Source organism: Haliotis rubra, unplaced genomic scaffold (assembly GCF_003918875.1).
Source record: "Haliotis rubra isolate DU_JTF1 unplaced genomic scaffold, ASM391887v1 Scf227, whole genome shotgun sequence".
Classification (NCBI taxonomy): domain Eukaryota; kingdom Metazoa; phylum Mollusca; class Gastropoda; order Lepetellida; family Haliotidae; genus Haliotis; species Haliotis rubra.
This window is the reverse complement of record NW_025766303.1, coordinates 270,446-297,026: the sequence shown is the minus strand read 5'-3', so window position 1 is coordinate 297,026 and position 26,581 is coordinate 270,446. Positions and strand designations below refer to the sequence as shown.

At 41.7% G+C, this 26,581-nt stretch overlaps 1 protein-coding gene across 1 annotated transcript in view; it reads left to right on the top strand.

The window, feature by feature from the left end:
- Positions 1–26,581, top strand: part of LOC124277743 (cytoskeleton-associated protein 5-like) — a 45,928-nt gene that overhangs the window by 2,915 nt on the left and 16,432 nt on the right. Inside the window, 34 exon segments of the mRNA XM_046713468.1 lie at positions 1,122–1,248; positions 1,987–2,023; positions 2,026–2,065; positions 2,770–2,941; positions 5,004–5,131; positions 5,973–6,072; positions 6,266–6,379; positions 7,197–7,301; positions 7,933–8,022; positions 9,024–9,188; positions 9,590–9,718; positions 10,597–10,739; positions 13,347–13,370; positions 13,731–13,826; positions 14,082–14,127; positions 14,877–14,969; positions 16,096–16,281; positions 16,463–16,554; positions 16,856–16,913; positions 17,287–17,412; positions 18,665–18,807; positions 19,378–19,459; positions 19,461–19,553; positions 19,691–19,804; positions 20,862–20,990; positions 21,383–21,577; positions 21,951–22,154; positions 22,425–22,529; positions 22,851–23,000; positions 23,040–23,047; positions 23,159–23,216; positions 23,218–23,293; positions 23,296–23,343; positions 23,515–23,661. Of these exon segments, the coding sequence (XP_046569424.1) occupies positions 1,122–1,248; positions 1,987–2,023; positions 2,026–2,065; positions 2,770–2,941; positions 5,004–5,131; positions 5,973–6,072; positions 6,266–6,379; positions 7,197–7,301; positions 7,933–8,022; positions 9,024–9,188; positions 9,590–9,718; positions 10,597–10,739; positions 13,347–13,370; positions 13,731–13,826; positions 14,082–14,127; positions 14,877–14,969; positions 16,096–16,281; positions 16,463–16,554; positions 16,856–16,913; positions 17,287–17,412; positions 18,665–18,807; positions 19,378–19,459; positions 19,461–19,553; positions 19,691–19,804; positions 20,862–20,990; positions 21,383–21,577; positions 21,951–22,154; positions 22,425–22,529; positions 22,851–23,000; positions 23,040–23,047; positions 23,159–23,216; positions 23,218–23,293; positions 23,296–23,343; positions 23,515–23,661 (3,623 nt within the window).

The following is a 26,581-nucleotide window of genomic DNA, read 5'->3' as shown; positions in this document are numbered from 1 at the left end:
ATGAAACAGTTGAAAAACGTTCTGGCATGACATAATTCCACATTCTCACCAGAGGGACTACAGATCTCAGAATTGAGACTTTGTATCCAGTAAATGTAACTTGAAAATAGTACATTCATGCTTTCAGATTTGGAAATATTGTTTTAATTTGGTTACTTATTTCATATTTGTTAATACCTCAGACCTGAACTGCTGACTACATATGGCGATGAGCTACAATGCTGTGACACTATTAATGTTTAAAAACTGACAGATCTGAAGTTATTATGGTCTGTCCTTCAGAGGTACAGATAAGCTGCGTATCTGCGTAAATTACGCAAATATTTATGTGAAAACTCAATTCTTATTAGGTCTATTGCGTACAAGTACGCTTGAATTTTGGTAAATACTCAATAAATGTCATCTTACGTGCGTGCACACGAAAATGTCAAATGTTAGCTTGCGTACCGGTGGATAGATAAAAATAACTGAGGTATACTGAGAGGTTCTATTTCAGGACATGAACTTGACAACTTGAAGTCTTTCTTATCGTTTCTCATATTACAGATCAAATATACATAACAAACACTAACATTTAAACTTTTTTATATTTTTAAAATTAACGGAAAAAGGCAAAATTACCAATTCAGTTTGAGAGAGCTGAGTACAATTTATTTGGTTACTCAAAGGAAAATTAGGATACCCAATTGACATGATTGAGATGATCACAAGCGTGTACATAAATCAATGACCCAAAAAGTTATCTGTAGCTCTGGTGCTTAATGGTGGATTCTCCTAATGAAACTGACTTGTGACGTTGTCGCTTGGACTATTTTTGAATAATGGAATTATGTTGGCATATATTGGAATGGAAAGTCCCATGCTAGCTTCTCTCGGACAAATCGCTCAACCAAAGTCTTTCATAGATGATCTCAAAGAGAATGTCTGAAAATATTATGATCAAAATGTCAGTATGGCCACCATGGTGTGTCTTACTCAGAAATTATTTGGGGTTTGTGTGTTTGATTTTAACATTTGGTTTTGGCGATGTCCCATTTGCTTGATCAATATTAAAACCTAACAGCAGTGTTGTCAGAGAGGAAAGGTTTTTGTAATAGACATGTTGTATGTTGATGATGCAGGACAACAGCAGATGTAGTGAGTGGTGTGATTACAAAATGCCTGAATGCCAGCAAGACAAAGACGAAAGAAAAAGGCATGGAGATCATCATGATGTACATCGAGATAGAGAAACCAGATGTTGTTCAGGTAATGTGGCAATCACTGCACCACAGTTACAGCAGCAGTAGTTCTGTCTTCCAGCAGTCAAGTCTGACACATCCATCATTAACTAATGCTTGTTGTAACTAATGTAAGTGACAACTATCATGATCGGATGGTCAGACCTGCTGACTTGGTTGGCACACGTCATCGTGTCCCAGTTTGAGTGCTGCAGCCAGACGGCGTTATTGCAGGATTCCCACTAATTGTACTTACCTTGGCGCTTTATTTATAAATATATGTGCCAGCAAACAAACAGGATAAGTATAAAATATCAATTTTAATAAAAAATACATATTTATAACACGTTTTTAACGTAAGTTTTAAATACACATTACCCTTGAGAAAGTGGTCAGATGTAACAAATGTTATATTTTGGGATTACACAGAGGGGAACACAATGTAGGTGATGTAGATCAGTGTTCAGGTTTCAATGTTCTGTGGAAGCCTTAATGGCTAAGTGGGTTTGATCACTGACTTTGTGTGATAGCAATTTGGTGACTCAGTCTGCGGTTTTGAATCCAAGATTTGATTCAACATCACAGAATTTGTACCTTACTAAGAAAGTGTAATCCCAAGTTAAACATCTGACCAGTGCATCTACATGAGTTCAGTTGAGGCTTTCTTCCTATATAAGGCTTACACAGGGAGATATAATCATGAATTGGAATACTGTAAACACCAACTTACTGATCATCATGATGTGTATTCTTTGTGTTATTTCAGGAACAACTTCTTGCAGGTCTAGAAAACAAACAACCAAAATAGTTGTTGGTTGCATTCAAGCTTTAACAATTGCCCTCAGGTAAGTAGATCAGAGTGTGCATATTTGTATTTAAAGAATGGCTCTTGTGACAAGGTATATAGTTTTCAGGGTTCTCAGTCTGTAATATTTTAGTCTGGAGACAGTGATGATAATTAACTAAAAGATTGATTTTCAAGCCATGTTTCAAACAATGTCTTTATGAAACTTCTGTGAATAAATGCATATGTTTTGTTTTTGCCATTACACCTCATTCGAAGAAATGTTGTTTGATACAGAATTACTCTTAACACCCTATAATACTTAAAATTGTAATTCATCCATCTTTCCCCAAATCATCCTACGCTGACATAATACACCCTGTGCCAGAGAATTCTTCACAGTTCTAGCCTATAATTGGTCATCTTTTACAACTTGAATCAGATCAACCTGAAGAATCTTAACAATGTTTATGATAATGTTAACATTTACATGACATCCTGAAATATATGTGACAAATTATTGTAAACCCTTGCCATGCCAACAATTAATTCACAAAACTGATAATTGTCAATTCTTCACAGCATTTGAATTCCAAATCTTGAAGCCAGATTTGTCTTTGCTTGTTAAAAGCCTGGATTTGATCCCCTCCTTGTACTACATGTTAAGTCCATTTCTGTGAACCACTGCTCTGACGTTGCTCCAAATAGCCATATGAAACCATTTTCTCTCACTCTCTGAAATGATTTTCTTTGTCTCTTTCTCAGAGACTTTGGTTCGAAGACGATACAGATCAAGCCTTGTCTGAAGGTGCTACCCAAGTTGTTGGAGGACCGTGACAAGAATGTTCGTGAGGAGACAAAGCAGTTCATCATTGAGTTGTACAGATGGATCGGGGCAGCCCTGAAGCCACAGATGTCCCATTTCAAGCCTGTACAGGTAGGAACAACAGTTGACAGACGCTCCTGCAGAATGTCCCTAGCTTATCTATTTTGGGGGACAGTTTATGAAGCATTGGGGTCGCAAGCTACAAAATTGGGTTCATAGTCATGTAAAAATAAACTGAATACAGTGCTCCTCCATGTGACAAGAAATTATGCATATACTCAAAGGCCATATAGATTAGAAAAATCTGAAACATTACATTAATAGAATACATTCAAAAGTTTGATTTATCAAATTATGGAATAGTTGTGCTCGTACCTGAACATGCTTTGGAATTTCTGTATCCCTGCTTTTCTCTCTTTTTATGTTTGCCATCCTTTTCAATTTGCGTGGCTATAGAATGTAGGCCTTCCCACTATCTGGACGTGTCTGCCATGCAGTTTGTGTTCAGGTGTATATTTTTATGTAAATTATTCACCAAGTTAGTTAACAAAGGAATGAACATCAAACTCCCTCATCACTTTTTCATATATTTTTATATCCCACATCAACTTGACATGCCATGATATAACTGACATATTCTTCAGTGCAGATCTCCCCTACATGATTTTGCTATCCTTGCTTTGTCAACACCACACACAGGTTTCATCATAGTGTTAAAACGTCTGTGGACAGGTTCCTGTTGGGATTTCCTCCCATGACTGATGTAAATGAAGAACTGTACAAGCAACATAACACCATTCACACCCTATGTTGTGATATATAGTATGACCAGAAATTATTGAGAATTTTAGGAATATGTTTAATTGGATTTCTAGTATAAACAACCTTGACCAGCTATCAAGGGCTTGGTTTCATTCAAGAGAGACAACTCCGTTAATCCTTTTTCATGAGTTTGTGAAGAGTTATCCCCCTTTGTTTACTTGCTAGCAGAGGACATTTTCAGTGATCCTCAGTGTGGATGATTTAGAGAAGAGGAAGTTGATTTGAGAGTATTATAACAAGGACATCAGATCAGTTAAAGTGATTTTAAATATAACAGGCATCCCTTTGTCCACTGTTTATCGTGTTTTGAAAAATATTGCAAATGGATATGGCATTGAGCACCAGGGAGGCGCAGGTAGGCCCAGAAAATTGACTGTCGGTGACAGGAGGCGGCTTGGTATTCTTGTTTCTGAAAACAAACGAAGGAGTTTAGAAAACTTAAGGCTTGATATGATTGATGGAGGAACTGTGGCTGTCTGTAAGGAGACAATTAGAACTGAGCTGCATGCAGTGGGTTGGCAGAAAAGTTGAGGAATTCCATCACCGATCATGAAACCTGAACAAAAGGAGCGAAGGTTGAACTGGTGCTTACAGCATAGAAATTTTAACTGGGACAATGTGATTTTCTTAGATGAAAGTTCTGTGTGGCTGTTTCCTAATACACTGAAATTCTGGACCAAACAAAATGAAAAACCTTTGTGTCAGTGCCCAAAGTACAGTCCAAAATTTAATGTGTAGGGTGGCATATCTGTGTTAGGGGCAATGCCCCTCTGTGTATTTGAAGGGAATATGAACAATGAGCGGTACACGGATAATCTCGAGGGACATTTACTTCCATCTGCTCACGTGTTCTATGGAAATGTTTGGATTTTCCAGCAGGACAACGACCCAAAACATCGTTCAAAGCATTCACAGGCCTTGTTTCGAACCCAAAATATGACATTATTAGATTGGCCAAGCTATAGCCCTGACCTTAATCCAGTAGAAAATGTTTGGGGACTTATGAAGGGAGGTGTCAATAAGAAAAATCTGACAAATATTGCTGAAATGAAAGAAGAGGTAGTCCGATATTGGGACAGCATGGACCACGACTTTCTAACTTCTTTGATCAGTATTATGGCCCGCCGCATTGAAGCCTGCATTGCTGCCCATGGTGACTTGACAAAATACTAACTGTTCACCTGTCTTTGAATCTGGAGTTATGTTCTGCTAATATTCACATTTAATATGTGAGTGAAAAAAAATATAAAAAATACAATCTTTAAATTCTCAATAGTTTCTAGTTGTACTGTATATGTTTGTTGAAATATGCAGTTTTTCAGTGGTGATAACACTGTTCAATGTGCTCCAGGTACAAGAGCTGGAGGCTGAGTTTGAGAGGCTTCCAAATGAGCGGCCCATTCAGACCCGTTTCATGAAGTCACAGCAAGACCTGAAAGCCAAAATAGAGGAACAGCAGGCTGCTGCATCTTCGGGGGGGATGGTGCTGGAGGTGAGTTGTCTCCTTTATGTCAAGCACCTTTCCTGTCTGTGACACTGTTGTTGCCTTCACAGTGTCACTGTCCCCACCAACAGCTGGCAGACATTACAGAATCTTGAAAACTTGCTCAAACCCCAAATGTAGTGTCAGACATAGTTGGGTTGGATTTTGTTTTTTTGTTTTTTGGGGTTTTTTTTGTTTTGTTTTGTTTTTGTTTTTGTTGGGTTTTTTTGGTTTTGTTTTGTTTTTGTTTTGTTTTTTGGGGTTTTTTGTTTGTTTTTTGGGGGTTTTGTTGTTTGTTTGTTTTGTTTGTGTGTTTTTTTTGGGGGGGCGCATTATAGTAAAATAGTTTTTTCCCATATGAATTTGTTTCCTTGTTGTTTGACACCCAACTTCCCATTTTCAGTCACTGTACTAGTTACTTGGTAGTTATAAAGAAATAGATTTACACTGACAAGAGGAATGTTTTAAATTGGGGCAGGGTATTTGGCACCACACCAGTTGTTGTTTGTAAACATTCGGAACAGTCGCATGTTTTAAGCAACCTAGCACTGCGGGGAGCTGTTACGTGTGTTAGCGATGGCATGGAGACCTCTGTCAATGGGCTATTGCTGTGAGGAGCTTGGAAGTACTTCTAACAATGTTATTGTAGTTGAATATACTCGAAAGGGGGTCTGATACATCATCCACATGCCTGTCCTCCATCCTGCAATCAGGGACCCAGGGACTGGTAGTTTAATTATTTACTGTCACTCAGAACCACAGTGTTTTCAGTGTTCAATTGTGTGAAGCCTTTTCATGATGCATTGATGCTTGAGTAATTTCTGGAATTCATGTTTCAGGGGATGGAGGTGCTGAAACAGAAGAGATCGATCCATTTGACCTTATTGAGGCGGTAGATATACTCGCAAAACTCCCCAAGGATTTCTTTGATCAAATAGTAAGTACAGTGCTGTACAAAATGTTGTGATCCTGATGTGGTATACTTCAATAGAAAAGTCTTATCTGAATCTATAGCAGAATTTACTGAAAAGGTCGAGTGAGATAATTTCTTTGAATTAAACGTAAATTTGGTGACTCAAGTTTTGTATAAACCATGCTATAGTGTGAGCAAGTGTGTGTATTTCTTGTAGGAGGCCAAGAAGTGGCAGGAGAGGAAGGAGGCTCTAGATGCCCTCCAGAAACTGACAGAATCGCCCAAGATAGATAATGGGGACTTCGGTAATCTTGTCCGAGCAATCTTGAAGGTATGTATGTCATCCGCACCCACATATTCAGGACTCTTGAAGCAGGATAGATCCTTCAAAATACCACATTTGTATCATAAGGTTTGAATGGTCAAAACATGGATGTCACCCAGTACCCAGTCACTTGGAATTGGCTTATCCCAGATTTGATTATCCATGCTATAAATAGCAGGAGCATTGTATTAATAACATAAACACACTTCTTTCACTCATCGGAGCTTAGACGGGGCGGTGGGGTAGCCTAATGGTTAAAGCGTTGGCTCGTCACGCCGAAGACCCAGGTTCGAATCCCCACATGGGTACAATGTGTGAAGCCAATTTCTGGTGTCCCCCGCGTGATGTTGCTGGAATATTGCGTAAAACCAAACTCAGTCAGTCAGTAGGTCATCAGAGCTTAGATGTATTGACTTCTTTATAATAGTATAAAATGTGTTGGTGACTGGCAATGCTCATGCTAAATTGAGATGATGTCAATGTCAGTGAATCATAACAAGGTTTTAACATGTGATTTCTCCAATCTATGAAACCATTGAACAAGTAATTAGCTAGTACTTGTCCCCTGCTGCAACCCGGAATGGGGGACTATGTATTCAGCAGGGTCCATACGCACGTACGTCCCAATTCAGAATTTATGCATATTTATTTTTCCCGGTTTCCATGGAAACGATTTGGACTTAGTTTTAAAAAGAGTCAAGCTGGACTTTAAGTGACTGTCAGATGATTTGTTCTTTCAAATATGTGGGGGCCGGGGGGATATGTCATCTTCTGATGACTCTTGTTATATCTTGTTATATCTCGGTTGCTATGTTCCTTGAAGGTTATATCCAAGGACACCAATGTAATGCTGGTTGCACTGGCCGGGAAGTGTCTTGCCGGTATAGCCAAAGGCCTGAGGAAGAAGTTCCAGCCGTATGCTCATCAGGTTAGTTACCAATGTCCAGTCATTAACATTCCTGGGCCATCACGAATCTTTGCCATTCCATACCTCTCAAAGTGAAGATCTGAGATACCCTCCGTACACAAACCATGTCAGCCAGTCAGCGTGGAAACTTTGCATTCAGTGACTCATTCTAAATAACTGTAAGCCATTATGTCATACGTCTACCGGTATTACACTAGTGTAATATGCCATAAAAATATTACACGGCAGCATCTTCCATGGGTGAGTAATAATGCCAGATACACTATACATGTAGATAGGAAATTAGTCTTTGGTGTCCTTTGTTTTGGCTTTGAGACTGGTGTGACTGACATGCCATATGGATGAATATGATGTAGTAGGCCATTTTACAAAGCTGACTTTAGATTGGTCTCTAACCCCATTCATTGTTTTCATTAGATTGGATGGTATCTCAGCTTTTACTGGAGGTTACTTGTCAAGAGTTAGTAACAGTTTTTTTGCAGAAATATATTAAATCAGTAGAATGTCTTGTGGGTTCTTTAACGATTCCTGAATAGGTATGCAGTATATTTTCTGAAAGGGAATCGGAAGAATTATATCCACTGTGTATTATCTACTTGTACAGTCTGTAATCTGTTGATGTCTGTTTCAGTGTGTGTCAGCAATCATTGAGAAGTTCAAAGAGAAGAAAGCAGCAGTGGTGGCTTCCCTCCGCGAGGCTATTGATGCTTCCTTTCTAGGGGTGAGTGATACCAACACAAGCTGCTTGATTGGGGGTCCTTTTATTAGAGTACCTTGACCTTGGCTCGGTAAAAGTACAGAGTTACTTTATCCAAGCGTGAACAGAGCCTTTATCCTTGCTGCTGATACATGTACATGTACTAGATATCCTTAACAAGTGCACCTTGACATCAGCTTCTTGTAAGACAGGGTCCCGATCAACAACATTTGTAAGCATGTGAAAAATTATTGCTCTCTTGAGAGGGTACATAAGCCACAAACTTTCAAAGTCAATTGTAATCTATCACATTTAATCGTAGGATATATGTTATTTTAGCTTATGCCTAGATTTGTCTCCAATCACTAGCATCTGAAGGGATTGTGTAAATCCAGCAAGGGTCCATGCAGGTAACAAAAGTACCCATGGTCCCTCGTATGGTGATCTACCTTCAGTTGCTGGCTATCAATAGCCTGTTTTTATATTGTCATGTCATCTATTGTTAAAATGTTTTAGATTTAATAAGTTTTAAATTTATACCTGTGATAATCTAGTTGTTTTACTGTCCTTCTTTGACAGGCTTTTATAATCTACCTTTAATTATTATGAATTCATAACTAGTTTTAGTCACGATATGGCTGAAATACTGCTGATGTGACAAAAACTTGAACTCACTCACTCACTGTAAGCATGTGATAAACTATAGAGATATCTTAGGTCATAACATTACAAATGCTTTATGGATTAGGGCACAGCTCTGTAACACGAGCATCTCATCAAGAGCACAATGGTCAGAGATGTTTCAGTTTGACACAAACTCCTTGAAAATGAAGAGATCCATGTCTTATGTAAAATCTTTTATTTGATTACCAAGATATGTGTATGTTTTTTAGATATTTGAACCAAAATAATTTTTATGACTTTGATCTTGAGAAACAACATTTGACTTAATAGTTTAAGGTGTTTCCATTGTGAAAAACCTTGTGTATAAAATGCTGTGGCTAAATAACGTGTGTGTGTATCAGACATCACTGGATCAAATAATGGAGGACTGTGTGGCAGCCCTGGAAAACAAGAACCCTTCAATACGAACAGAGACAGCTCTGTTCCTTTCAAGATGTTTTGCAAGGAGTACAGTTTCCACCCTACCGAAGAAACTATTGAAAGGCTACTGTACTAGTCTCTTGAAGGTTAGCATCTTGAGGCTCTCATATATCTTTTGTTGAACTTGCTTTTTTCTTTGGACCCTGTATATTTCATGAATAGTAACAAAGCGATCAGTGATGAGAAACCAGTGTTAATGTACAAAATCTGGGGTACTAGACTGGGGCCAATTCCAGTCCTTTGTACACAAATTTCTCAACTATTCTATGATATCAGGATTTATCCAGGATCCCAAAGTATTTTTTTATATTTTGCCCAAGTTGGTCAGCAAAAATAAATTAGCTTCTTCAAAGCCGTAACATTAGGCGATAGTGGGATTTGAAAACTTGTTTTCTTATTAGCTCTTCCCCTATACTTCAATACATCCCCTATACTGTTCCCCAATACATCCATACATCCCTCAACAGAGGCTGACTGACTGTTTCAGACTGTAAATGACACAACTCCCGACGTGAGGGAAGCCTCCTTCCTGGCCCTGGGAACAGCCATGAAGGTGGTCTCAGAGAAGAACATTGCACCGTTCCTCAATGATGTCGACTCCCTTAAGATGCAGAAGGTGAGATTCTTTCTTTCATATTTAAAGTTATTAATTGCTTGTTACCAGTGATGGTTCTTGGGTTAGTAAATTTTATGTTGCTCTATCATAAATACATATGAACTCTGTCTAGCCTACCCATTGAATCAAGCAAAGGCATGTGTCCTGGGAGTTGCAGCGATTACTGAGACCAAAGAACAAAGTTACACACAATAAGCGTTGTTTCTTTGCTTGATGAGGTGTGTCATAACCTTGCCGCCGTCTTCTGTACCAACTCATCAATAACAAGCAACGATATAGTTGACTGTTCATGCATGAAGTATTGATCATTTGACTTCCTTGTTTGTTGAACAGCTTTGTCTCCTTAGCTTCCTGGAAATACAATTGACTATTACACAGCATGCATTCATTAGTTTCTGTATATTCTATGTGCTATGTGAGATTACATCCTCCAGCACAGTCATGCCGGCTTGCAATAAGTTTACAAATCTTAATGCCTTCATGAAGAAGCTGAGCAACTGTTTCATGTAGAGTGAGTGAGTGAGTTTAGTTTTATGCTGCACTCAGCAATATTCCAGCTATATGGCGGCAGTCTGTAAATAATCGAGTCTGGACCAGACAATCCAGTGATCAACAGCATGAACATCGATCTGCACAATTGGGAACCGATGACATGTGTCAACCAAGTCAGCGAGCCTGACCACCTGATCCCGTTAGTCGCCTGTTAGTGTTACAACAAGCATGGGTTACTGAAGATCAATATTGTAACCCGGATCTTTACAGGTGTGTTTCTTGTCGAGACTTGATAATAATGAGAAAGTATCACCATTAACATGATAAAGTTTAATAATTCTAATTATTCAGCATTGCTGATTATATCATTTCTTCTCTTTCTCCAGATCCAAGAGTGCTGTCAGACTGCTGTGCTACTTAATGCCCGGGGGGAGCCAAGGCAGGGTGGGGCAGCGCACCTGCCGCTCCTCCCCCCAAGAAGAATGAGCCAAAACCTGTTACCCGACCTCCTGCCAAACCAACAGCACGAGTAAGTTCAGTTAGAGGCCACATCAGATGATGTAGGACGTTGTGTTATTCTTCATATTGTTCAACTATTTCCTGAACATCCGGCATTAATCAGCCTTCTTTTGGCTCCCTCGTGTGGATTTCGGAGGCAAGCCCAAAAGTATCACGTTTCATATGAGTACACTAGAGAGATCTGATGGTTACACAACATGACCTGTTTAACTCACAAGCCTCTTCATGTAGCTCATGCTGTCCACCACACGTTTGCCTTGCTCAGATTCATGTGCAGGCTGCTGTGATATACTACTCAAAAAAACACCTGATTCTTTACTTTAGTCAGATGTTTTTTAACGTCTTTCGAGTAGTATGTTTGTGATTGCTGCATATCACCAGGGTCCCGATCCACAACGTATTTGTTTCTGGTGTCCCCACTGTGATATTGCTGGAATATTGCTAAAAGAGGCATAAAACTATACTCACTCGCTCAAAGTATTTGTAGCGCAGCGATATTCATAAGCCTATGTAAACTGTACAATTATGAAACCTGTAACGCTACAAGTACTTTGTTGATCTGGCTCCTGGTCACTCAGTAGCGGCAATGTTTCACTCGTACAAAAACTATATGTCAACTGCGCACATCGTCTGAACATAGATTGTTTAATTGAGTCATTTCCCTGTTCGTCCCAAGTTGGGGTAGGACATCAAGAAGGTCCGAATCTCAATTTTGAATTATGTTTATTGTAAAGTAGCTGGGTTTGATATCAAACAACTGGTCTCAATTGTCTTTAAATGTTGGCGGGTGTTTCTGTTAGTGTGACTTGTCTGTGTTTCTTTCCAGGCAACAGAATCTAGTTCAGGGGTATGTGGTTTGGTGTTTACTCCCCGTCAATGAGCATAGAACTACTAAATCTTTCAGACTTGCATCTATCTGAATGCATGGTCAAATACAGACACTGGATAATGGTGGCCTCCGACATAGGTTCACCTGTATTGATACAATGACATCTACAAAAGTAGTTTGCATGAATCTGTAGTGATGTTTTGAATGAGTTTGGGGATCTTTGATATGATTAAAGGTCATAAATTGTTGACTTTTCACTAACCCAGTGTTTCAGCCTGTAAACATTTTTTTGTGGAAGTATGGCAATTATTTGTTTGACTTAACCAGGGAAAGAAGCATTTTCTGCATGCAAGTGTGACTTGACTCTGTTATGAACATAGTGTCTTGTTGCATTTGGAAGAAAAAATTTGAAAAAAGATTTTGCATCAGTTTTTATGCCATATGTCCTTGTATCCCAAGTGTCTTTAGCTGGGTTAAACCTTATGGACTAAAAAACATCTCTGTTGAAGGGATATTTGCCACAAAAAGAATATTTGACAAAGTGCAAGTGGGTATGGCTTCAAGCCCAAGCCACACACCAACAATCTTTACACCTGTCATTGTATTCTCACAATAGAATCCACACTTTGGAAACAGCAGTAGTCACATGGAATGAAAATGGAGTATCTACGTAGATTTGTGCTTATTACCATTTTCCTGTAAACATGTATCCATACTATGCTGACTCCTCTCACTGTCTACCTTAAGCATAATATAGTGCATGGAGATAAGATCTTGACAACTGGATTATCATTATTAAGTGGGCAAAACAACAAAATTTAGGAAATTCCCCCGAACTTTTTTTAGTTGGCTCCAGAATGTTTCCAAACATTCAAAATTGGGCCCAAAAACTCTTCTCACATGAACACTTTGACTGACATGTAAACAAGCGTAAATCCATTGCTAGCTGATTTGAATTAGTTGTATTATTTTGACATTTATAATTTTTCCTTATCCTGACTCATGTTAGTTATGCTTGTCTCCTTTCCTCTTTCAAATGATAGTGGAACACTTGAAATCCCTTGAAGTTCCTTTTAAAAAAGCGGACGTGAAATCACTCACCCAGAGTAGCATCCCTTTCCTCCCTTTGGCGCCCTTTTGGTCACCTGACCGACCATGCCTTGTCACTCCTGACTCATGAGGTTAGCCCTCCCAACCTCCCCTCTTATGGCACTTTGGATTTCCCTGTAAATCCGGGTGTCGGGCATTCATACGGAGAGAGTGACAAGGCATGGTCGGTCAGGTGACCAAAAGGGCGCCAAAGGGAGGAAAGGGATGCTACTCTGGGTGAGTGATTTTACCCCCGCTTTCCGCTTTTTTAAAGGGAACTTCAAGGGATTTCAAGTGTTCCACTATCATTCGCAAGAGGAAGGAGACAAGCATAATTAGCATGAGTCAGGATAAGTATAAAATATCAATTTTAGTCAGAAAATTACATTCTATGGTATGTTAGGCATTCTTAGAAACAATTTAGACATATTTTCTGAAGATACTCCAGTTTGGAAGTTTTAGCTGAACCATTTAGCTGTAGCCAGGGAAATCATGACAGACATGTCTCAAAACATGTGATCTGATATAATGTTTACTGGTCAAGCTGGATGTCCTGAAAACACATAGTTTCCCTTTAAACAGTGAAATACCCAGCATCAGGTTGAAAGTAAGGGTGTAGTGGACTACTAAGGTAGTTGTTGTATATGTTTTTATCCCCAGCTTGTGTATTGATATACAATATTGTTTTCACTATTTCAGTCCAAGCCTGCTGCCAAAGGAGGTGTAAGTAATGTTTCTGTATTCAGATTTGTGTAAATGAACGTGTCAAGTAAATTAAACAACAGAATAAAATGCCATACCAGTTAAAAACCTGAAATAGTTAGCACATCTTACTTTATATTTCAATAAGAAATAGTCAGTTGCTCTATTGTTAACACTCATAGGTTATAAGCTGACTATATCACAATACTTTCTCTCCTCTATTGGTACATTTACAAATGGGAGATTGCTAGTGAATTTAGTATAAGACCTGGGTTTAATTGGGTTCCTCTGAGCTACTGCTTGCCATAAAGGCCGACTATGGTTAAGGCAGCTAATTGGCTGATATCGCATCCCAATTACACAGATAATTCTATGTTGCAGCCAAAGAAGAAGGCGGGTGGTGACAAAGGCAAGGGAAAGAAGGGTGGGTCTGCCAAGGAGGAACCAACAGAAACTATCCTTGCAGTGTCCCCTGCCGTGATATTGCTGGAATATTGCTAAAAGCAGCATTAAAACCCAACTTACTCACTTACTTACCTTGGGCTTGCAAGGAACCTATGATTTGTGACTGTTGATTCCACCGAGGTGGAAATGATTTAAATTTGTGTTTAAAAGGCTTGAGTCTGCAAACTTGTAATTTAGCACAATTGTTTTCCGTGGATTTTGTCTACAGTCTAAGGATAAATATCAACTGATATTACTGAACAATAAAACAACTTTACTTGACTCCAGCTTCACAAATGTGATTAAAGTTGCATCATTCATCACAGACCTGCCTGTTTGGGCTTTCCTTCACCCATATGTTGCATTGTTTGTAATACTACTCAAAGCAATAATAAACCCAAATCACTCCCTAATCATTCTACCATGGGTGACCACAAGGGAAGACAACTCTGTCGATGTATCTGTCTACGTGTCTGTCTATGTATCTGTCTACATGTCTGTCTATGTATCTGTCTACCTTCATGGCACTGGTGACCCGTCAAGATCCGGGGTAGAATAGGTCTTCAACAACCCATGCTTGCCATAAAAGGCGACTAGGCTTGTCGTAAGAGGCGACTAACGGGATCAGGTGGTCAGGCTCGCTGACTTGGTTGACACATGTCATCGGTTCCCAATTGCACAGATTGATGCTCATGCTGTTGATCACTAGATTGTCTGGTCCTGACTCTATTATTTACAGACCGCCGCCATATAGCTGGAATATTGCTGAGTGCGGCGTAAAACTGAACTCACTCACTCATGGCACTGGTTGCTGTTGGTTTCTATCATTCACCATAAACTACACTGTCAACATTAATGGTAATGGATCACATGGTCAGTGGTGCTGCAGATTGCATATTATTGTATCCTGATGATTTGGGGCATTGCTCAGTATATTAGTCACTCCTTTGTAAAGTCCATACTTCATTTTTTACTGGCTGTTGTCATCCATGGAATATTTCTATGTTTACGAATGAGATATCCTGTACTTATAACTTCAAGGCTGAGGCCCTTACCTGAAAACATCCATCTCTTGTGTTTCAGAGCGTTAAGGGTATGAGCAAGGAAGAGATACAGACACAAGTGTTTGTAAGAACCCTCACCAAGAAACCTGGTCTGAAGGACACCAACTTCCAGGTGAGTACCACCACAAACTTCATACACAATTCCCTGCTGGGAGTCACAATAAGCCTCCAGTACATGATGCTTGTGGGAGAGGCACAAGTGACCTAGTTGTCCTATGTGCCACAATTAGCTGTAGTTGTGTCCCTTGGCAGTGTCAAGAAGATATGACCATGAAGGTTAATCCTAGCTCTAAGATCTAGTTTTGTTTGCAGCATACCAAAGCTCTTGGATTTTTATGCTTGGTAAATGGCTAATCTCAAACATTCAGGTGATGTCATAGTATAAATTGGAATACTGCTGAAAGCGTTGTTAACGCCCACTCACTTCGACACTCAAGCACATAATGACCAACTCAAATGGGAGTCCGTCGTCAGGCTCGGTGGTTTTGCTGATGTTGCAGTATTTTACCAACAGTGGATGATGCTCATGAGACGTGTATTCCAAAATCAAGTCCAACATCGAATATCTGACGGTTGTCTTGATGTTGTTGGTGCTGCATACACAAGACAAAACTGTCCAGTACAATCAACAACTGACTTGAATGGTGTTATTATTTCTGTGCAAACCCTGACATATATAGAGGATACTAAACGACCTTCCGTGTAATACCTGACCCGTGACGAATTGCGCAGATCGATGCTCATGCTGTTGATCACTGGATTGTCTGGTCCAGACTCGATTATTTACAGACCGCTGCCATGTAGCTGGAATATTGCTGAGTGTGGCGTAAAACTAAACTCACTCACTCACTCACTCACTCCGTGTAATACCATTTTTATTAAACGAGTTAATGATTTGGTATCAAACGAGCAAAAGCAAGTTTGATGCTAAATCTTTCACAAGTTGAATAAAAATGGTATTTCACGGAAGCAAGTTTAGTATTCTGTTTATTACTCTCCAACATAAACTGATAGAAACTGCCTCTCAGCTTTCCACGAGTCATCCAAGGTCTAATACAATTGTGACGTCATAACTGTAAACCATTATGACATCATACGTCTAGCGGTATTACACTAGTGTAATATTGTCGTAAATATATTACACTGCAGTATCTTCCAAGGGCGAGTAATAATATATAATATAATGTATGAATTAGAGAGACTAGAAAGTTTACAGATCAAGTGTTTTATGTGTCCAGGTTTTGAAACTGAAACTGGAGCTCATCGGCTACTTGGGACAGAATTCTGTATTCACAAAGACATCGGCGGAGTTCTGCCTGTCAGACATTGTAGACAAGGTTGGGGATGTGAAGAACGGCAGTATTGCACAGGAAGCTCTGAGTTGTATAGTAGAGGCCACGTCACTGGAGTTTGTCAGTAGCGAGGTGAGTGTCACCTTTGTACACTATGTTCGGAGCTGAACAGCCAATATCATGTGGAATATGTATTTTATGACCTTAAAAGGACTATACAGTGCACTGCAATACACTTTTCAAATGATACATATTGCAATATATTTTCATCTGTTTTGAAAAAATTGTACATCTTTGTCATTTGTGTTTCCAGGTTATTAAGTGTGCATTTGAACAGAAGAACCCAAAGAACCAATCAGAATCCATGGTCTGGCTGACGCAGGCAGTCCGAGACTTCGGTTTCAAGTAAGTGATGAATTGAAAGTTATTGACTCCATTTCTACTGTGATTTGTATGTCTTTTAGCTGTGGTGTATGACAATTTTAGCTGATATAGATTGCATATCTATTTCTCCAGTATGGTAAAATATCTGAATTATGTGGAACATACATCTGTAGTCTTATTTAGCTTTCTCCATTTACTGTGTAAGCCTCAGTTGTTGAATGTAGTTTAAGAAATATTATGATATTGACTACAGATGAGAGAGTATTATGATCACCAGGAAACAGTCAAATGTAATTTCCATACATTGTGTTTTTGTTTACAGAGTGAACATTAAGCCAATGATTGAGAATATCAAGAAGGCACTGGCGGCTACCAATCCAGTAAGTCAACAAAACAAATGCTCAGCATGGACAGGGCCCATTTATAGTCAAATGTAGACTTCATGTTTTAAAGTTTCATTGTCATTATGGTGTAAAGGATTACCGTAGCCCACATGTTATTTTGGTCACTGGTAAGGCTATTGCTTATGGAACCATCTTGATGCCATGACAATTGTGTTGTGACAGACATAACTTGATGATCACAGAGCTCTGAACTATGGGGTTGTCCATGATAGCAATTGGACAGGACTGTTTCAAGTGTGATCTAAGTGTTGTATCGTCAGGCCTCTTTTATGTAGCTGTAGCTGTCTGGCTTCTGTCATGTAACTGTCGGGCTTCTGTGATGAGGCTCATGACTGACTGTTTGTTCCAGGCGGTGAGGGGGGCAGCTATTGGCTTGCTGGGTACAGTCCACTTATACATGGGGCCACAGCTCAGGATGTTCTTTGAGGATGAAAAGGCTGCCCTGCTACAGCAGATTGATGCCGAGTTTGAGAAGGTAAGACCAACCAGAGGTTGTGACAGATACAGGTTCTGCCCAGTGGAATCTAGTGTGACATTATATGTAGCCCTGCTACAGCAGATTGATGCCGAGTTTGAGAAGGTAAGACCGACCAGAGGTTGTGACAGATACAGGTTCTGCCCAGTGGAATCTAGTGTGACATTATATGTAGCCCTGCTACAGCAGATTGATGCCGAGTTTGAGAAGGTAAGACCAACCAGAGGTTGTGACAGATACAGGTTCTGCCCTGGAATCTAGTGTGACATTATATGTAGCCCTGCTACAGCAGATTGATGCCGTGTTTGAGAAGGTAAGACCGACCAGAGGTTGTGACAGATACAGGTTCTGCCCAGTGGAATCTACTGTGACATTATATGTAGCCCTGCTACAGCAGATTGATGCCGTGTTTGAGAAGGTAAGACCAACCAGAGGTTGTGACAGATACAGGTTCTGCCCAGTGGAATCTACTGTGACATTATATGTAGCCCTGCTACAGCAGATTGATGCCGAGTTTGAGAAGGTAAGACCAACCAGAGGTTGTGACAGATACAGGTTCTGCCCAGTGGAATCTACTGTGACATTATATGTAGCCCTGCTACAGCAGATTGATGCCGAGTTTGAGAAGGTAAGACCAACCAGAGGTTGTGACAGATACAGGTTCTGCCCTGGAATCTAGTGTGACATTATATGTAGCCCTGCTACAGCAGATTGATGCCGAGTTTGAGAAGGTAAGACCAACCAGAGGTTGTGACAGATACAGGTTCTGCCCTGGAATCTAGTGTGACATTATATCATCATTAGGAAGAGGGATTTTGATGAAAGAAATTCAGTTTGTGGGGTTATGTGTTATTTTTAAGTGAAACAAGTTTTGAATCTAATGGTACTTTGAATGTACATTTAACAGTGAATATTCTGACTACCAAGTAGCTGGAATATTGCGGAGTGCTGCATTAAACAACAAACAAACATACTGAACAACCCCAGATACATATATTCAGAAATATCCACTCTTTATCATGTTGAATGGGGATAGCGCTGGGGTACAGCCATATGTTTACAACCACCTGGAGTAAAGTAGTCACCTGTATATCTAATATGAGATAAATATATGGATAGCAACTTCTTTAGTTATTTCACATGACGTTTCTGGGCTAGTTCATGCTCCTTCGGGAGCCCAGAAATCGTGTGCTGCAAATACAGAAGTTGTTATCTATATATGTGTTGCCTATATATCTTTATGGCATCCCAGAATAAGGACCAGAAGCCCCCTGTGCCAACACGAGGAGTTGTTGCTGTGGAGGAAGAGGAGGATGAAGAGAATGGTGCTGATGGTGGTGGTGGCGCTGCAGAAGAAGTCAACGTGCAGGACCTCATCCCCAGGAATGACATCTCGTATGTTATACTGTTTCAACTCCAGTAACACTATGATACCTTCAGCAAGAATTCCATCCTGTGCCTTGGTGCTAGAATCAGCATTCATCATGAATCACTTACTGAATGTGTTTACTTAAATAAAGATACTGATATGTCATGTATTTTCATATTATATGTTATTTTTTATGTTAATCTGTAGCACACAAAAGAAGTTTATTGCCTCTCAATACTTTCCTAAAACTGAAGTCTAATCCTGCCAGACCTCATTAACTATAGTTATGTGAAAGAATTTGATGGACCTTGACCTTTTCAGTAGTATAAATCCTTGGAATCAATACTAATGACATACCATCGCTAATTGTGAATTTTGATTGATCCATGGAAGGGATACTTTCCAAATTGTACAGTTATAGTTTCTTCCAGACCACAGACCACAAATAACCAATAGAAAGCATATTTATGAGTCCCCACCTGTAGGCCGCATTGTCCATTCAGTTTGTGTAGGACATGTAGCCTACATTACTCATACCTTGTGGTTGTTTTTCCATGTTTTCTTGATGATGACCAACACCTTGTGTTTCATGTCAGTGAGAAGATCACAGAGGAACTCCTGGCAGAGATGGCAGACAAGAACTGGAAGGTTCGAGCTGAGGCTCTACAGAAGGTCGTTAGCCATATTGAATGAGGCCAAGTTCATCACCTCCACCATTGGCGAACTGGCCGCTGCACTGAAGACGAGACTTACTGATGCAAACAAGATTTTGGTAAGCTTCTGTCGATGACCTTTCTTTTCTCACTACAGAGCTCAAGAGATCCCCAATAGCCCTTGATTTTCACTAAATAGTTTTGCCAGTCTATCTTGATGTTTACTTGATTAATTTTATGTATGGTTACATTACAGGTGAATAACACTATTGGGATCTGCCTGACCTTGGCAACAGCAATGGGCCCTCACTGCAAGCATCACATCAAGATCATTGGACCCGGCCTCATCAGTTGTATGGCTGATGGAAAGGTAAACCACATGTTTATTAAGTGATATAACAAGACATCAAGGTGCTATTAACTCAATATGGTGGAGAGCCAAGTGGTTGTGTTCTATCCTCCTGTGGACAACCCAGGTTCAGTACAACCACATTCATGGGCTTGTGAATAGAGTATCTGGTCAGGAGGGTGGTGATTGATCCCCACACCCCATGATGACTAAACATGTGGTAGATAGTACTTGTTAACCTGCCTGGCTGTCGGCATTGAGGGGTTAAAGTCAGTTTGGCATCCATGGTCTGTGTCTGAGTGGGATGCTCATGTTGAAATGTGGCATATTATCACACTCAGATAGGACTATATAAATAACGTTAGTCCAGACACACACATGTACTTGTATGCAAGACTGTACAATGTAATATTCAGCCCATTTCACCTTGCCCCAACCAAATCATTTCTATGTATGAAGAGCTGAGTTTGAGCAGTCCAATCAATTTGCCCTGATGTGCAAGAGAAATTTTGTGTGATACTACTGATGACAGATGGAGACAGGGATGAGTGAGTTAAGTTTTACGCCGCACTCAGCAATATCCCAGCTATATGGCGGCGGTCTGTAAATAATCGAGTCTGGACCAGACAATCCAGTGATCGACAGCATGAGCATCAATCTGCGCAATTTGGGAACCGATGACATGTGTCAACCAAGTCAGCGAAACTGACCACCCGATCCTGTTAGTTGCCTCTTACGACAAGCATAGTCGCCTTTTATGGCAAAGACAGGGATGAGGATGATCAAGGATGTCTTGTAGATTCTGGTAGATTCACTGGCCTAGCTGATTACATGCCATGGTGCGTCATACCAGGGTTTGTTAATCATGCTTCCTTGTTGTTGTCTTTATATTTTACCTATATAAATATATATTTATTATTTATTGTATTATTATTATGTCCTTGAGTTCATTACATGTTGATTGATTACATAGATTACAAGATTATTTATAGCTGTTCTGGGTTTTGGAATATTGCTGATTGTTTACGAAACACTCACATGATTCATTCACTAAGTATGTTCTCTCTCCTCCTCACAGCCTCAGGTCCGGGCAGCTACAGTGAACGCCCTGAACGCATGGGTGGAACAGTGCACCCTGACTCCCCTGGTGGAAAGTGAGGCCATCTTTGATGGACTGAAGACAGAAAACCCCAACCTCAGAACAGAGGTCAGATATTTACCATGTTTACATCGCTGTGTTTTAACAGTAAGCTGGATCAATCCAATGTCTGCCATCTACATAGAACAGTTAAATATTTTATTCATAAACTTGACATTTTATGGTGGGAAATCCCATTTTTAATCAAATGAGGTTTCATAAAGTTTTAAAAAGCTAGAAATGAATATGATTCTAAATTTGTTTAGTATTCTACGTCTATATTGTTTACCTGGACAAGTGACTATATTCATGATATTTCTTGGAATATGACATATGACTGGTCCACTATGGTCTAATTTGTGGCAGAAATGTACCTGCTCATCGTCATGTGGTCATGCTGTAGTCGAACACTGTTGTTGGGCAAGTATTCAGTTGTCGGAACACTGTTATTTCATTTCCAGCTGTTGAATTGGCTGGTTGAGAAGCTTCCCACTCACAGAATCCTGCCCACAGAGCTGAAAATGTGTGTGCCTGTTATCCTTGCCTGTCTAGAAGACAGGAATGCCGATGTCCGCAAAAAAGCACAGGAATCTCTAGTCCCCTTCATGATTCATACAGGATATGACTCATTCTTTAAAGCTACCTCAAAGCTGAAGGTAATTTTTTCATGTTTTAAGACACAAGTGTTGGGTAGATTCAGATACTTATTGGTCACACTCACATTGTGGGTAATTTTCAAGTGACATTCATGTTAACTCATGATCATGTATTGTTCAGCTGTAATTGGATAATGACATGGTTAATATACTGGGGAGAATCTGTGTTTGATCCCTCACAGGACAGTCTTGCTCAGCCAACTTGTATATTGCTTGAAACTTAAATTCAACTGTATGAAACCATTTTACTCTCTCTTGAAAAAATTAATTCATATATTATTTTCACTGAAGTCAAAGTGATCATGGAAGTTTTAAAAAAGAAAATCAAGATTGCATTACTAATCTATGTCATACATCTTTCCATTACCTTCAGCCTGCATCCAAGGATCAGATCGTGAAGATCATTGAGGCTGCCCGGGGGAATCTCCCTGCTAAGGCACCTAAAGGCAAGAAGGCAAGTGCCCCTGCATCAGCCCCGCCCCCCTCAGCGTCGTCACGGTTTGACGAACCAGAAGAGCCCCCTAAACCAGCAAAGGCTGAGCCCAAGTCGAAAGCGGTGAAGGGCAAGGGAGCCAAGGTGAGATAATTAGTGACACCACATACTTTAAAAATGCTTCCTTGCAGAATTGTCTCCCTTAACAGCATTAACATCTTGTGAAACTATTCCAAATCACTGATTGTAGGTTCAAATTAGGTGTTTCACCTTCCCAGTCGTTTGTTGTTACCATACATCAAGTTTACCCTAACTCACTTCTCTTCATTTGTACTGAAACTTGCCTAAGTTATAGAAACTCTTTGACTGTTAAGTGTTATTGCTGTCCTGAAGAAGTTCTTCCTCCGTTGCCAGGCACCTGCCACTTCATCAAAGAAGAAGGAAGAAGAGGACACCGGTCCTCCCATTACTCTCACAATCCCCAAGGAGCAGAGATTCAAGGATGAGAAAAACATGAAGGTCTGTCACTAACTGTATGTTCTTTCTCCATTCAAGGGTATGGGCAGGATATACCAGCGGTTCATGTTTTTATGTTATGAAGAAAAAGTAGCACACAATAGTGTGATGCTTTCAAAAATTGAGGAATAGAGCTCCAAATATTTTGGGAAAAAAGTGTGCTTTTGAAGCATCAAAACTTCAACAGCAACATGGAAAATTGTTCAAATCACTTTCTGACTAATAATTACTTCATCCCTTGAACTTCCTCATACAAGTGGCCGTCTCAGTATAACTGAAATACTGTTTGAAGCAATGTTGAACTTCACTCGCTTCATTCATCAGGTGCTGAAGTGGAACTTCCTGGAGGTGCGTGGGGAGTACGTAGAACAGCTGCGAACACAAATGGAGAAGAACTTCAGCAAGAGCACCATGGACCAGCTGTTCCATAACGACTTCAAGTTCCACATCAAGGCCATCCAGTTGTTCATCAAGGTAGGTCCAGCCATGTGTTATGGTTTTAGCTTCTTTAAGCACATCTAGTGAGATGGAACATTCATTTGTATATTTGCATTTTGTGTAATGAAACAACCTTCACAGATGTGGAGGTGGTCCAAATTTTCATGAATTCTTCCTGGTTCCAGTGCATCGAGAGGCAAAACAGAGGAGATAGTTGGCAACCTGGACCTAGTCCTTAAGTGGATTACCCTCGCGTTTCTATGACACCAACCCCAGTATGCTGAACAAGGCCCTGGAGTTCCTTGAGAAGTTGTTCTCCATGCTGGCAGACTCGACTACCACCTGGCTGACATCGAGGCCATGTCTTTCATACCTTATCTCGCCCCTCAAGGTAGGTTGTCATCATACGGTCCTCAGCATAGTTTACAAAAAGACAGTAAGACCTTCAGGCGTGCCTGTTACCATTACAAACTAAGAAGTAGATACCATTATGTAATTATGACTGTTGCTCTATAATGATGAAGGGCAAAGTGCAGCTCTAACTAATGCTTTGTATCACAGGTTGGTGAATCTAAAGACAATGTACGTCGAGAAGTGAGAAAGATCTTCAAGCTCATCTGCAAGGTGTACCCGGCCAGCAAGATGTTCTCACATCTTATTGAAGGTCTCAAGTCAAAGAACTCAAAACAGAGAGCAGGTGTGTACTGGTTTCATTCTTTAGTTACTGGAACTGGTAAAACTGTTTACATTTATAGTAAACGAATTTGCACATTCTTTTTTATATATTCCTCCTTGGGGTACTTATAAGCATTTAAATGTCCATTTAAATTCCCTACGACAGTTGTAACAATATTTGAATAAAATATTTACAAAACTAAAACTACGTTTTGTCTTGTGAGACCACCCTTACAGGGCCTTCCGTCCCCCTACAGCCAAGAGCAGGTAACTCTAGACCGTAACCCCGTACCTCACTTTCCATGCTGTCGTTGTACCAAGACGTGGGTCCATACCAGAAGGTTTTTCCTTGCGACTAAGAGAGTTATGAGTGTTTCAGAAACTGCAACTGTATGTATGGTTCTCTTTTTTCCCTGCATGGGCGAATTGGAGGTTTTTCTGAATTTTTTCATTCATAATTTCGTTGTAACTTTCGGTACCTGTGGGTCGGCTCGCTAGTGCGTGTCAAGATGGCCGGACAGGTCCCTTCGCTAGCCTTCCTGTTCATTGGTTTCCCATGTGGTTTTTCAATGTTACAGGTGGTTTTAGTGGTTTCTTATTTGTATCTTTGTACGTGTGGGCGATGTCTACTGCTCGCATTTTCTATATTACGCTAAAAACGTGAATTGTTAGTTATGCTGCAGCGTGTACTAGGTTGTCAACTGCATGCCACGTTTGTAGCATTAGTTGTGTCGCCTATCGCGCTTTTTACATGTATTTGTATGTGGGTATAGGGTAGATTGCTGCACAGGTTTTTTACTTGTTGCAGTTTAAGCCCTGTACTTCGTGCCTTTGCTGCAATTCCCGCACGGGATTCCCGCAAGTCTGCTTACGCTGTTTTTAGTGCAGAAGGAACATGAGGAAGAGGGGTGCGCGGCATGTGCCATGTTCTCGCCCCAAACCATTCGTGCGAGGCGGATAGACACGCTGTTTTACAACAACCTGCTTTGGCGGGGGTGATCTCTGGGCACAGGATCCCCCGTCCAAAGCTGTCCCATAGTCAAAAAGGGGTCCACGGGAGCAGCTTCCCCACGCTGAGCCGGCTCCCAAAAGCTAAAGGCGACAAAGGCTTCGTCTTCACGCGACACTCATGCCCCTTCTGCATCTCCTACTGCTTCCGTCTCTGTACCGCCCACCCCTCTTGATTCAGCACCGGTAAAAGTGTTCCTGTTGATTCGTTAACCGTTTTTTCCAGGAGCAGATGTCGTCAGTCAAGTCCCTGATTGATCTGGCGTTATGGGTTCCGTAAAGGAGCTCAATGGCGCCCGGTCGTCGGGGCGGGCTGGCTGACATCTGGGGGTTATTACGGCCGAGCTCCCGCTTCGAGAAGCGCCCTCCCAGGCTTTGATCCTGGCTTGGCCCTGGTGAAGGCATGCCCTCGGCGTCTGGTGGCGACCTGGCTTTATGCACTGGTCTGTCACAGGTGCCTGGTGCCGGCGATACAGGGTTGCCCTGTCATTGCCTGGTGTCGACTGGCGGTCGCCCACAAGCGCCGACCAGTTGGGGATACCTCGGCGCCCGGCAGCCAGTCGGGGTTGCCCGGGAAGCCTGTTGCGGCAGGTTCCTCTCGGGCGACTTGGCGACCTGGCGCAGGTTCCTCCCGGCAGGGCGATGTTTTTCCCCTGGCTCCTCTTGACCTTATGAGTTTTTCTGGTCCTGCCTCTGGCATCTCCTCGGCGCTCTCTCAGGAGTCTGAGATTATGGCGGCCGAGGATTCTGCCGAGGTCGATAAGATCGCCGAAGTCCTGCCGCAGGTGGCTGTTCCCGTCCTGGCACCCGACCCCGCGGAGTTTCGGCTCCCGGGGGAGGCTTTCGCACCTAACCAGGTCGCAGAGGCAAGCTTACGCATTCTCCCATCACTGGTCAGTGAGGTGGTGAATCCGCTCCTGGCTGGTACTCGCTCGCGTTTTGATTTGCCTGAAGTTAGCCGGCGGTACCAGTTAGGTCGCGGAGACGCTCTTCGAACCACCAGTGGTGGGCCAGTGCGCGCTCTTTGCCTCAGTCAATGCTTAGAGGTCGTGCCCGTCTTCCTTCCCTGGCCTCGCCAGGCAGGGCAGGCCTCCCCTTTTCGGCTAGCGTCACTGCCGCTGAAGTCTGCCTACCGTCATGCCCGGTCATTGAAGAATGTTGCGGTCTTGCCCAGCAACGTAAAGTAGCAGTCCATTCAGCCTACCTGTCGGTTGCAGGGACAGCTGGTGGCCCCACAGCGCTGGCGGTGCCGAATATTCATCGGAGTCGGTGCTCGCCCGGCAGTTAACGGGCGATACACTGCATCTGGCTCGGGACAGCATTGATGCTGTGCCAGCCAGATGATAGGTGCCGCCATGGACATGCGCCGCCTGTGGCTGTCTGTGGCGCTGCATTCGCCGCCACACAGCAAGCTCTACTGTCATTGCCCCTATACCATGGGATCTTCCCTGTTCCCTGGGGCCTTGCAGGTGGTAAGGAGGCCGCAGAGGCTGTCTCTACCTTTAAGGACTCAAAGCCTTTGTTGGAGCAGCCCTCCGCCTCCTGCCATCGGCCCTCCCCGCTATGCGTCGCTTACCCTTCTGCCTCGCGAAGGATGTTGTTAAGTGGGCTGCCCCTTTGCAGTCCAAGCGGAGCAGGCGCGACGAGAGGCAGGCAAGCCTGCTCCAGCGAGCAGTCTTTTTCAAGGGCAAGGGGAAGCCAGCTCCGGCTTCCCACTGATTCATTCCCCAGAGCCCTTGTTGCCCCCACTCCATGCAAGCGGAGACTTGCCGACGGTGGGGTGCTCTGCCTCTTGCCACGCGTCCCCGTCGGCGGCCGACTGTCCCTATTCCTCCGGGAGTGGGAGGCAGCCACCTCAAATCCCTGGGTCCTGTCCACGCTCAGGGATGGCCATTTGCCACAGTGGAGGCGCTGATCCTCCGTCCTTCTCCGGG